Raw genomic sequence first — 13,429 nt, forward strand, 5'->3', positions numbered from 1 at the left:
TTCGCGAAAAAACAAAATTTCATTTGTACTTTTATTTCTTAGTTGATATTGATGAAAACTGCTGAAACCCGAATTATTAATAAGTATGGTATTCATGTAAATTGTAAAATATTTGTAGCGTATCAGTATCTAGCGTTTAATTTATGTTGCATTTTACGGTGATTATACCTACATAAAAATATTTAATACTTAAATAGACGTAAGATGCATTAGAAATGACTATTTAAAAAAAACGAAATTTAGAAAAAAAACGAGAGGCAATGTTTTTTTTTCTAAAAAAAACGTACATTTCTGAAAAAATACGAACAGTTTTTTTTCTATTTACAACACTGGTCATGTGTCGCAAATCATTCTCTTCAGAATAGAAGTGCCTTTCAGGCGGACATTCACTTGTGTCCATCATGTATCTAAGGCGGGAAAATGAGGAAAAACGGGATTTTTGGGTAAAAATATCCCTTTTTTCAACTTTTTGACCCTCTGGATCCCCCCTGTTTTAACGCAGAAATCTGAAAAAATCTGGTAAATACTACTCAGTGGACTGAATGTTTGTGCAAAATATCAATCTTCTACGTGTAAAAATAAGCCCGCCAAAAAATAATGAACATAGACCGGCCCCGCAAAGAAAATATATATTTTAGAATTATGACGTCATCACCTCCTATGTCTCGACGCAGGAAGGTGCGAAACCATACGTAAGGTCTTCTACAATGCCTCTGGACTTGAAAAAAAAAACGACGAAAAAGCTCAAATAGGATAGTTATAATGCAATGTACCATGAAACACCCCGTATGATACAGATTGTACCATGGGGTCCCCAAAGGGTTAATAGTATAATTTACAGCAAAACCAGCATAAATTGTTGCTGGATCCAACATTGTTTTCCAGCTTAGAGGTCTCCAGCAATATTTGGCTCTTCTAAAATATCGTCGCCACTATCAACATTTACACGTTTTGGTCGTTTCCTTGAAGGGTGATTTTCCATTATAAAGATGTTTTTATACCACCAAAAGCGCTTGTAGACAACAAAAGAACTCCTCACAACACAATACGACCCAATTCTTTTGGTTCGTTCGCGCTTGTAGCAATGTTGCATTATCGCATTTTATCAACTTTCGCTTTCAACTTATATAGTGTTGCCAGATCTAGAAAATAAAATTACTGACAGATATAGGGCCATTCCTACCATCTCGCATCAAACCTATAGGACCATCCTACCAAACCAGTGTTTGAATTAAACTTCCGAACTAGAGGGGGATGTTTTTGATAAATATATAGAAAGAAAATACTTATTCCATGTAAAAATATCATGTTATTTCTGCGAGCCGGAGCCGGGATAAACTTCCCCGCCATCCCCCAACATAAATCGCTAGTAGTAATGTGAAAAAGACAGAAACAACAGAAATATCACATTTTGCAGCATCTTATTATTGCAGCATCTTTGGCGCTTTTCAGACCAAAAAACAGAAGTTCATGTATTCGTGCGCGCCCGCGTGTATTTGTTTGTGACGCAAAATAAAGTCCTAAATCCATGTTGTTGTAATAAATTTCCAATTTACAAAGCTTTTCTTTTTTAATGATGTTTAGAAACTAAAGAAGGCTTTAATTCTGAAAATCAACCTTGAATAATAATAAATTTCATAAAATGTCTATTGCCCCAATCACTTTTTTGTTCCTGGAGGCACTAACGCTCAACTTAGAATATTCAATAAATGTAAAATCATTAAATATATAATTACATGTAATTCATAAATGTTGCGAGACTGCGAGAAGTCTCGCGAGACTTAACTGAGTCTCGTCTCGCATGGTTAATCTCGTCTCGCGTCTCGCATAAAATTTTCAGTCTCGTCTCGCGTGCATCCCTAGTAGACAGATTGGAATACAACGAAATGTATATTTTTGGAACGCTTAACTGATTGCAGAAAACAGCTTCCTGTCATCTATTATAGATTTATTCTATAACTCTCAACGTTAAAACAGGAAGTTTCTCATTTTCGACCACTTCCGGTTTGAATAGAGGCCTAAGACAGAAGATGGCAGCTATTTTTAGAACGCTGAATAGAGTACAGAAAACCGGTTCGTACTGTTACAATTCCTGTTTTATGGATATGACTATTGAAACCGGAAGTGGTTCATTCCTACGACTTCCAGTTTCAATTGAAGATCAATAGAGGACATGAAAGGTATTCTTGCAGTTGCGTAACGAGAAACTCACAAGGGGGCACTCACACACAAGCATTTCATATATATATATATATACAGGCATGGGCGTCGATCCTGGGGGACCAAGGTGACCCGGGACCCCCGAAAGCACATGTGGGCCCCCTTATTGAATTTAAGGAGATATAATATTTGGAATAATTTGAATGCAATTTGTTTTAAAATCCTCATATATGCCTTCTCCATCTAAATGAGGCCCCCCATTCTACAGAGAAATCGGCGCCCTTGTATACAGGCGCGGATCCGAGGGAAGGCTATAGGAGCTATAGTCCCCCTTGACGGTCAGGTATACACTGGTTAAAATGGGCTTCAATTCTGCTTTACACTGGATAAAGCTGAGAGCTATGGTTTAGCCCCTCCCTTGTTCATATCCTGGAACCGCCACTGTATTTATCTATCTATCTATCTATCTATCTATATATATATATATATATATACAGGGCCGGATTTAGGGGTTGCAGAGGTGCACTCGCCCCCCTTCGTTGTAAATAAACACTATCTAAAATGAGAAGCGAGCAGTGAAAATAGCAACACATTCCGAAACTTTTTGCCATCATGTTTCTGTTTGGGGCTTAAAAGAAAGCAGAGCTTTGCAAAAGCATGATTTTCTGAAGGTTGAAGGAAAAGAATTCACCAAGCAAAATGATATAACTTTTGTCAAGTAAGTAAGAAAACATAAGGCAAGAGGAGAGAAGGACATTTTTGTCCTGCATTCCACTTGCGTCCCTGTTTAAAATATTTCGGCCAGTAGTTACTGAAAAAGAAGATACAACGTACAAGGCAAGTCGAGCCGAGACTGTCGGCGACCAAGCCCAGACATAATATATAATGATCTTTATTCCTTAAGCGATACTTGGAAACCAACTTTGATTTAAATCTGACCAATAGTCACCGAGAAATAAAGTACCACATACAGACAGAGCCGAACCGAGCCTGTCCTTTGCCGAGTCGGTCACCAAGTATAGGGATGTTTATTCTTTGGACAATGGGCTATCTGCGCACCAAATTGCAATGATATTTGCCCAGTAGTTACGGAGAAATAAAATAGAACATACAAGGCAAGCCGAGCCGAGCCTGTCGCCGACCAAGCTCGGCCATCACGTGTAGTGGTCTTTTTTCCTTAGATGAATGGGTACTTGTACATCTAATTTGGTTTAAATTTAGCTGGTAGTTACCGAGGAATAAAGTACTACATACACACATACTTAATTACATCTGGAGTAAAACTACAAGCTCCCTTATGCTTACTAACGAAACTAAAAAGAAAAGTTCTAACATTACAAATGGAACATACTTCATATAAGCAGAATCCACATTCAATATTACAACACTAATGGGGAGAACTTGAGCCAGACTACGCAACTGCACTTTTGAGACACTTGAGAGCTATTCGGTTGGAGAAAACTGCTTTCATCTATCTTTTACCGCTCTTGCTCTATGTAGACCAATATTTATTGAAACGAGAAATTATAGTTGAATGAACTACTTCCAGTTTCAGTAGAGAGTTAATAATAGAGATTAAATATGTTCTTACGAAACAGAAACCCGGATCTTAATACGTATTACGTTTTTCGATCTATTATGATCAATGATCAAACCGGAAATGGTTTATTTGAACCACTTTCGGTTTGAGAAGACTATTTTAATAAACTCACTTCCTAATTCTTGACTCTTTGTATTTTTACCAAATTTGGTGATGATCCATGAAATACTTTATTTATTTATTTATTTACTTTTTGTCACACACGGACACACGCGAATATGGCAAATATATAATGGAGTTTTGATAAACCAAACTCTAGTTATTCAAAAAAAAAAAAAACTTACAACGAAAACTTGATTTTTGCCATCCCTGCACATAATTAATCCGTTCTAACCACAGAAACATCGTACTATGTGTGTTTTTGTGATAAATATTATAAAATGAAAAGAAGTCTATCCTTCCAGAAAACAAAAGAAATAGGCAAGTATATAAGAAACATTTAGACTTTTTTTGGTTGTACATTTGTGAGTGGAAGAGATTAAAGCTACTACTTCGAAGGAGAATCCATCCGTTTCAAGCAACAAAAGATGTAGAAAAGCAATTGGAAAGACATTCCATACTGAGGTTTCAAAGATCATTATCTTTGTTCTACGAAGTATTTTGTTGACACGTAAATCATACCAACTTAAGCCGAAAAAGCACATTCAGATAGTTGCGTCGTAAAGTTGTGGGAAATCAGTAGGAAGTGGGGGGTGGGAGTGGGAAAGGAGACTGCTCAAGGCATAAATAATTATGAAACTGGAGGGGTAGACACGGGTTTCACTTTTCAAATTGTCATAATACATCCCTCCTCAGCATTTGTTCTTCAAAGAATGTCATCCATAGTAATTCATGAGGTATGCAAGTGGTATTTTGACTCTTTACCTGCAGTAACTCAATACGGAAGAATGCAATACAGTTAATCCAAGTAATTAGGTGCAAAATTGTGACAGTCATCTGAATTATATTACACTTTGGCAACAAAATTACCATCTTTGTACAAAATTACAAGTTCCTAAATTTATTAGGTTAGAATAGATTTATGAATTAAATTTTACATGTTATCTTATGAAGATTATGAAGCCTCTAATGATGGGAAGACATCCTGTCTGACAGTGGCGTAGCCAGGGAGGATCACCCGGCTCAATTCCCCCCCCCCTCCATTAGTGTGGTGATGTTGCAAGTGGATTTCGCTTACATATAGTATGTTCTATTTGTGATCCTGATGTTAGGACTTTTCTTTTTAGTTCCCGGCGTAAGCCGACCGGATGTTGTATTTTACTCCAGATGTATTGTAGTTATGTATGTGTGTATGTAGTACTTTATTCCTCGGTAACTATTAGCTAAACTTAAACCAAACTTGATGCACAAATACCCAATCATCTAAGGAATAAAGATCACTACATGTGATGGCCGAGCTCGGCCGGCGATAGGCTCGGCTCGGTTTGCCTTATATGTTCTATTTTATTTCCCCGTAACTACTGGCTGAATATCATCGAAATATGGTGCGCAGATAGCCCATTGTCCAAAAAGTAAAGATCGCTATACTTTACAAAGCGACAGGGCAAAGGACAGGTTCGCCTTTACAACATCACAAGAACTACGGATATATTTTGTTTGGCGGAAGGGGAAGGGGCTGAAGTATAATCTTGGGTGTGAGAATGTGTTCATTTGGCCCTGTACATTGTCAGTTATTCGCTTCAAACGCCATATTTCTTACCTTTTCATGCCGGCATATGTAATGACTCTATATATTGATTTCCTATATATTACAGGCACGCCATGAAACCTCAAGTCTGAATCCAGGAACAAGATCATATAGTTTTTTTTCTTTTTTTTCTTTTTTTTTTTTTTTTTTTTGCAAGATATAATTTATACTAATGTCTATCGCCAAACTGAAATATTAAGCGACCTGGCGATCGAAAATTCCAACCTGGCGACCAATTTGGTACATTGTTTTGTTTTATATTAGTTAGGCACCAGATAAGGGTTGGAAAAAATAGTTTTATTTTTTTAAAAAAAGAACAAAACATGTGTTTAAAACATAAAAAAATATGTTCAAAATGTTTTAAACATGTTTTAAAACACAGACGAAAAAACCATGTTTTAAACATTTTGAACAGTTTAAAACACGATTTTTAACGTTTCAAAATCATGTAATAACTTATTTCTTAGGACTTTTTGCTCTTTACTTGCCACCGACCTTTTCATTTATTTTATCCTGATTAATAACTGTGCTGGGTACAGAATATTTCAGTATAGATTAGTCATTCTCAACTTATTTCATATTCCAACCCCTTTTTATTACACCCTCTTGCCAGTGATTCTCATAAGTACTTTCTTGGTTGTAATTAGCTTTTTAGGTAGATTTTAAAATGGGATACGCTGTTTCGGTGTAGGACGTTTTGGTGCAGGGCGTTTCGGTGTACGGATGTCTTGGTGTAAGGACGTTTAGGTGTGAGGCTGGTTCGGTGTAAAAGTTCCAATGTTTACACCGAAACGTCCACTCTTCAAAATGAAAATTGTTCGCTAGGGAGAAATAAATTCATGAAGTAGAAAATATAAATTAATTAAAATAAAAATTAAATGCTTCTGTAATTGGCAGGGGTTACTTATTTATAGTGAGTCCCCTCGCTTCACTCTATGTCAGAACTTCTTATATCCTCAAATGTTATAATTATGAATAGATTGGGAAAACGTTTTACAGTAACGATATATAGTAAAAAAGTGTGTGATGCATAAACATTGTGTACATCACACACACCTTATTGTGTACGGCAATAACTATACACAAATCGCAAAATGCTGCACAATCTTTGAAAGGAAATTTGTAAACACAGGTGTTTTTTCTTTCAAATAACCGCTTTTATATCATGCATACCCAAAAAGATTAGCAAATCTAGGAGAAGAAAACTGATCATGAATCAGTGATGGGATCTTAATTATATTATTACGGAGATGTAAATTCATGTTATAGTTGTAGAGAAGGACAGTGTCAGAAAAATCTCTCAAGAAAATTTTTAACGGCCTAAAGAACACAACAAGAGGCTGAATCCTACCAGTTATTCCTGCAAAAATGGTTTCTGAGTTACTCTTTTGTTCTTAAAATAGATTCGAAGTTGATGAATTGTGACCACTCCACAAAGCTAATAACAAAATGGACTGTGCATTAGACGCTTGAAGAAAAATCTCTTGCAACCATGATCTCACAAGACTTGATGTTAATTTTTCCGGATTTGATGCTTTCACAAGGATATTTTCAAATCTAACAGGTTGTGTTGAACTATAAGACCAAATGTTCCATTGTTTTCCTACAAAAAAATTAACAGTAGTGATAACAAAACACTATTTGCAGAAATTAAAGGCTGTATGATGTAGCTACGAGTCATAGAATTTACTGACTGTGTCACACTTTCTACTGTTTGTGTCCCTGTAAACACTAGAGTACGTCCCGTCTGCATTTCCAAATTAAACCGTATTGATCAGAGTTATAAATATTTTCTTTTCCAATAACATGTGTTGCTTCACATCCGCAACAAATGAATTGACACTGGCTTGTAACTTTTTTGGCTATAGATTTAATCAAACGTCCTGTTAAAATAAGTACAGAAAGGGGTTTCAAATCAGTCTGCACCTTTTCTCAGCACCCCCTGCCAATTATAATTGTTCTGAGTTGAGTGATTCTATGTAATTTTAATTTTTTCAATAAAATTCCTTTGAGGTATTATTCAGTTTGTATATATTATTACTATGTCTCAGGAACTTTGTGCAATATATTTATTTCTATTTAGAAATGATGCTGAATGCTTTGCAATAAATTTAATTTTTGAATTAGATTTTATTATTATTCTCTAAAATGGACACCTATATTCTATATATGGACACCTCTGAATCGAAATTATTGTCACGAATGGATTGGTGTTGTATTATCATCCTGTCTCAATAACAATGAGACTCAATAACAATGTTAATCAGTTTACACTGTTGCAGAGTGACTACACTATGACACTTCATGACTGTTCATTACAAGCATATGATTAACACAATCAAATATTATGCTATACACCTAAACGGCCTTTACAGTCAAGCGTCCTTACACCGAAACGTCCTACACCGAAACGTCCTACACCAAAACATCCTAGACCCTTTTAAAATCTACTGTGGAGATTTCACACAATCTATCAATATGCATGGTGAAACAAAAGTCCTCACCACACTTGTGCGTTGAGAACGGGTTGAGGGAGAATGAAACTTTTAAGTGGTCTGACACATCAGATAGTGCTATCAAGAATCATGGCTTCCATCTTTGATTGGAATTCAAAATTTCAAATACAAATGGAGTCATATTACGTGTTTTAAGGCTAGAACTTTACCAGAAATACGCTTGTGCGGTTACTTTAGCCTTAAAACAAGTCATTTCGTAGTTATTGCTTCTGAAAATTTCCTAATTATGCTCTTAGGCGCTAAGATCGCGTTTCATGGAGGCGGGTGTGATTTTTAGTTGCAAAAATTTGGTTACTATTTCAGAACACTCATGCTAATAAAATTATCTTAAAATAATAAATTTTCGAAAAGTAATGATAGTTTGAAGCACACTTCATGTTGTGCTAACTTTAGAATATTTTCTGCAACCCTATGTAATTGGTTGTTTTTTAAGTCAATAATTCATTGAAGAAAAGTAATATTTGAGGCGTTCAGAGCACTATGGATCCAAGTCCATTTTCAATAAGGTTCAGGTTTGCTCAGCAAATGAATTCTATTTCCAATCGTAATATTTTCGCAGTCAAGAGTCCGCAATAAATATAACTAAAACCTTTTTTAAAGGCCGTGGGATAGTTTCATGTGACAGCCGCTAGGGCATCCGCTCCCACCCCACCTTGAATTTTAGACTTTGGGGACAGTAAGGCAGTTTTAGAAACCTTTCGATAAGCAAGGTCCAACAAAATAAGTTTGAGGTCCTTACACCGAATAAATAAGGAGGAAATACAGATGATCGAAACTGGAAAGTTGTTCCAAATGATGTCGTTTTTAGTTCCCGTAAAACTAATGTTAACCGATTCCAAGTTGTACGGAGACTGACGAGGTACATTCGCGAAGTGTTCCCTCGGGATTCGTGTAACATTGATTCAAAAGCAAAGTTCTCCGTGGCTCAATGTGTATTGTACTAATTTGAGCGGGTTTTTCAAATGGCAATAGGTGCAAATGATACATCAAATTAATGTAAAATTTTCTCGCAATTTCCTTGGTGTACTGAGTTTTATCGTAGCTTGTATATACCATTAAATGTCAAGCAGTTCATACTGAACCAACGAGAAAGTTGTGCAGGGCCCCGTGTGTATATGCAATCTTTTATGTGTTGTCGTTGATGAAATATTCTCTGAACTTATATACGTGCAGACGCACAGATGTCAATACGGAAATGGTAGGTCTTCACCCAAATCTGGCCGTATCTGGATCTACATTAGGCATTTTGACTGTAATAAAATACTTCCTTATTATAGTATAACATGGAAGTAATAACAATCACTCATGGAAATGTAATAAAATTATGACACTTATGTTGTAATTAGTTTTCCAGTTAGAAATTGATTTGATTTGTCAACATCAAAAACGTAAGCGTAACTGTTATTAATCTGCAATGTCTATTCGCAAAGTTCCTGGAGGGAATGAACATATAATACCTTCCAAATGGTACAAGCTACGGTAAAATACATTACACCAGTGAATGTAAACGTAAATGTCCGATGTAACACTTGCACCTATTTCCATTTGAAAAACCAAAAGTAAAATCTAATATGGCGGATCTAAGATGGCGGCCGGGGTGGATCACATGTGTCAGAAGCAGTACTTGATCCAATTTGTTTTGCATATACACATATTCATGTCCAATGACATCTAAAGAAACTAAAAGAAATTTTATGTCCGAACGTTATGGTAGTGTGGCCCATAAATATGCCAATTACCGGCATGGGCAGATAAAATTAGTACAACACACATTAGACAGCAGAGAACTTTGTATTTAAATCAATTTTACACGAATCTCGAGGGGACACTTCGCGAATGTACCTGGTGAGAACCAACATGTAGGCTACTATATCAACGAATGCCTGCAATATATTAATTTCAGAATCGCAATTTAGAACCGCAAGAACCCTATGTTTGTTTTCTGAATACAACATAAAAATTTGTTTCCATGATAATTCTTATATTTACTTTTTAATATCAGTTCTACAAGCAGTACAACCTTTGACTATGACACTTTCTCGCAAGTTAACTTATAAGCATTTAAACAATAAATTGAACATTAAAAATCAAAGGGAGAAAATGAAACAAAATAAACTGTAGATTACCACATTGCCACAGGAAGTCAAAACATTCACATGAGAAGAAAATAGTCTTCTGAATGGGTAGCACTTTTTGCCAATTTTCTTTCTCTGGGAGATTTTTTTTTACAAAAATAAAATAAAATAGAAATATGTTTAAAACAAGTCTTAAAAATGCGTGTTTAAAACAAAATGTATAAAACGTATATAAAATTTGATTTAAACAAAACCAATTGTTTAAAACAAGTTTTAATCACTTGTTTTAAACATTTTGTTCTAAACAAAACAACCCTGCACCAGATTCATATTTCTAGTTGCTATGGTGACCTGGCAATCCGGATTTTTCAACCCATGCACACACACACACATATATATATGGCCGGATTTATTGGGGTGCACCCCCTTCCTTGTAAATATACACTACCTAAAGTGAGAGGCTAGGAGTGAAAATAGCAACACTTTCCGAAATTTTCTTCTGTCATCATTCGATTTGGGCTTAAATCAAAGGGAAGTTTTGCAAAATCGGTAGTTTAAGTCAATTTTCTAAAAGTTCAACAAAAGTAGAGGAAAGTTGCTATATATGGGGAGGTTGCCTAATATGGGGAGGTGGGATTTCTCATAAACGAGGGAATTTTGTGGAAGAGAAATTGCGTGAACGGTAAATTAGTGTCACGAACTGGCAACACGGCCTAAGCTAGGTGGCGTCGCAATTAGTTTCTTTGTCTCAGTCGAATGGAAGTGTTTGGTGTGCAGGAGAAAATTTGCACCGTCTCAGAAGTAACGTCTGTGTGTCGCTGTAAAGGTAAAAAATATTCAATTACACTATCTTACGCGCTAGAGTAGAAAACGAAGCTCATAGTAACTAGTGTATATCGTGTTTTCTAGATTTACTAATTGCTGATATATGCGTGAGAAAAATGTCAACGAAAGTTGCCTATTATGGGGTGGTGAGAAGTTCCTAATATGGGGCTCCCCAAATTACGAGCCATTAATTTATTCTGGAAATTGAGGATAGACCTACTTTTCTGTCTGTTTTAGATGCCGAAAAGGAAACAATGGCAGCAAGAGAATATGAACGCAGCTGTTTCCTCTGTGATGAAGAAGGAAATGGGAAGTTTCAAGGCCTTTCGTATTTATAATGTATCACAAACAACATTAGAAAGATATGTAACTCAAGCCATTGAATCAGGCCAGGATACTGCGCCGAGGGTAACCAAATTAGGTAGGAAGCACGTTCTCCCGTTACATATTGAAGAGGACCTTCTGGATCATTGCATTAGTATGGAAAAACAGTTATTTGGCTTGTCAATGACGGATGTACGACGTTTAGCGTACCAATTGGCTGTCAGAAATGAAATTCCGAATCCTTCTTCCCGGACAGAGAAGATGGCAGGTAAAAAATGGTTGAACCAATTCCTTAAACGTCACCCTCAGCTATCGATTAGAACGCCACAGGGTCTCTCACATTCTAGAGCTACATCATTTACTCCTGAAGCAGTAGATAAATTTTTTGACTTATTTGAACCGGCTATGGATAAAATCAAGCATTCTCCATCAAGATTGTTTAATTGCGATGAAACTGGCATTTCCGTTGTGCAAAGTAAACATACCAAAGTCATTGCTCTTAAAGGAAAACGCCAGATTTCTGCTCTCCAGTCGGCTGAAAGAGGCACTCTTATCACAGTAGTAACATGCATGAGCCCTACAGGAAATTACGTTCCACCGCTACTCGTATTTCCACGCAAGAATATGAAAATTGAACTGATGAATGGAACCCCACCTGGTTCTATTTATGTATGTTACCAATCTGGTTGGATACAAAGTGATATATTTACAGAGTGGTTCCAACATTTTATAAACTATGTCAAGCCTACAGAAGAAGATCCAGTGGTTCTGGTTTTAGATGGCCATTTCTCCCATGTACGGAACTTAGATGTCATAAATCTACGACGCGAGAACTATGTTACCATTATATCGCTACCGCCACATTCCACCCATAAGATGCAGCCTTTGGATCTAACATTTATGGGACCATTAAAGTGCTATTACAGGCAGGAAATTGAACGCTGGTTGCGAATGAATCCAGGACGTGTTGTGACTATATATCAGGTTGGCGAATTATTTGGAAATGCGTACATGAGAACAGCAACAGCCGAAAATGCAGCTAGTGGTTTCAAAAGAGCAGGCCTATTTCCGACTAATAGACATATTTTCAGAACTCATGACTTCCTCCAATATGAAACACCAAGTGATAGTTGTAGGTCTGTAGCTGTTACGATAACGTCCCAAGCGGAAAGTATTTTCATCGAGGACGGGCAACTTTCCGAAGCAAACACATCCGATCCATGTAGGTCAGTATCTGCTACCATACCACCAGAACCAGAAAGGATTTCCATCGAGGTCCGAAACCCTTCTGAACCAAGCACACCAGGTTCAAGTAGAACTGTAGAACTGCCATCACCTACATGTACTGTGGCAGCACAAGATATATCCCCTATTCCAGCACGTCCTGTTAGACAACATTACAAGCAATCTCGAACTGGATCAGCCCAAATTATCACAAGTTCACCTTACAAATGAGGTTTAGAATGCCAAAGGGAAACCAAAATTGAGACCAAAAAACGAACAGAATGCGAAACTTCAGCATCGAAGAAAAGAAAAGGCATTTTCAAGCAAAATATTTCTTCTATCGACGAGAAAGGAGGATCCCTCGAAAGACAAATAAAGAAGATGAAGCAGCCAAAGAGTGCAGGGAAGCGGATAATTTACAAAGTAAACGATTCCAGCGTAGGTCTTTGCCAAAACAAGATTCCAGTAGTTCATCTAACTGGGAATATATGCAATTGTCGGATGTGTCCGACGTAGATAACAAAGAAGAAGCCGAGTGTTTCTATTGCAATGGACTATTTTCCGAAGATCGTGAAGGTGAAGAGTGGATTCAACGTGCAGTGTGTTCACGGTGGGATCACGTTCTCCGTGCAGGCGTCGATGATGACATTTTCGTCTGTGAAAGATGTTGCTCTAAGTAAAATTATGGTTTGTGGAGTTTTAATTTCAGTGCAAAGCAAACAGTGTTTCTTTTTTTTTTCTCGTAGATTTACAATTTAAGTAGTATACATGAAAAGAAGATGACTTTTTTTGTGTGGATTTACAATTTGAGTGAAAAAGTATCAGGCTTCTAAGTTTTTCTAGATTTCCAACTTCAATAAAAAGGAAGAGACACATGTTTTTATGTTTCGTCTATCATTTAATTGAAAACGAGAAATGGGAAAAGACTTCTTTTTTTATAAAAACTATTTTCAAACAACCATTTATTATAAATGCATTTGTTTCTTTAAATAGTTCCAAGATATTGTGTTCTGCAACT

The 13,429-nt window shown here is 36.5% G+C and overlaps 2 protein-coding genes across 5 annotated transcripts in view; both read left to right on the plus strand.

Moving 5' to 3' along the window:
* Window positions 1-13,429, plus strand: part of LOC145661059 (uncharacterized) — a 970,674-nt gene that overhangs the window by 33,003 nt on the left and 924,242 nt on the right. The window lies entirely within an intron of this gene.
* On the plus strand, window positions 11,101-12,642 carry LOC145679710 (uncharacterized). The gene has a single exon (XM_081750279.1). It carries the CDS (start codon window positions 11,101-11,103, stop codon window positions 12,640-12,642), a length of 1,542 nt encoding a protein of 513 aa, XP_081606405.1.

This window comes from Thermobia domestica, chromosome 1, assembly GCF_964235325.1.
Source record: "Thermobia domestica chromosome 1, izTheDome1.hap1.1, whole genome shotgun sequence".
Taxonomy (NCBI): domain Eukaryota; kingdom Metazoa; phylum Arthropoda; class Insecta; order Zygentoma; family Lepismatidae; genus Thermobia; species Thermobia domestica.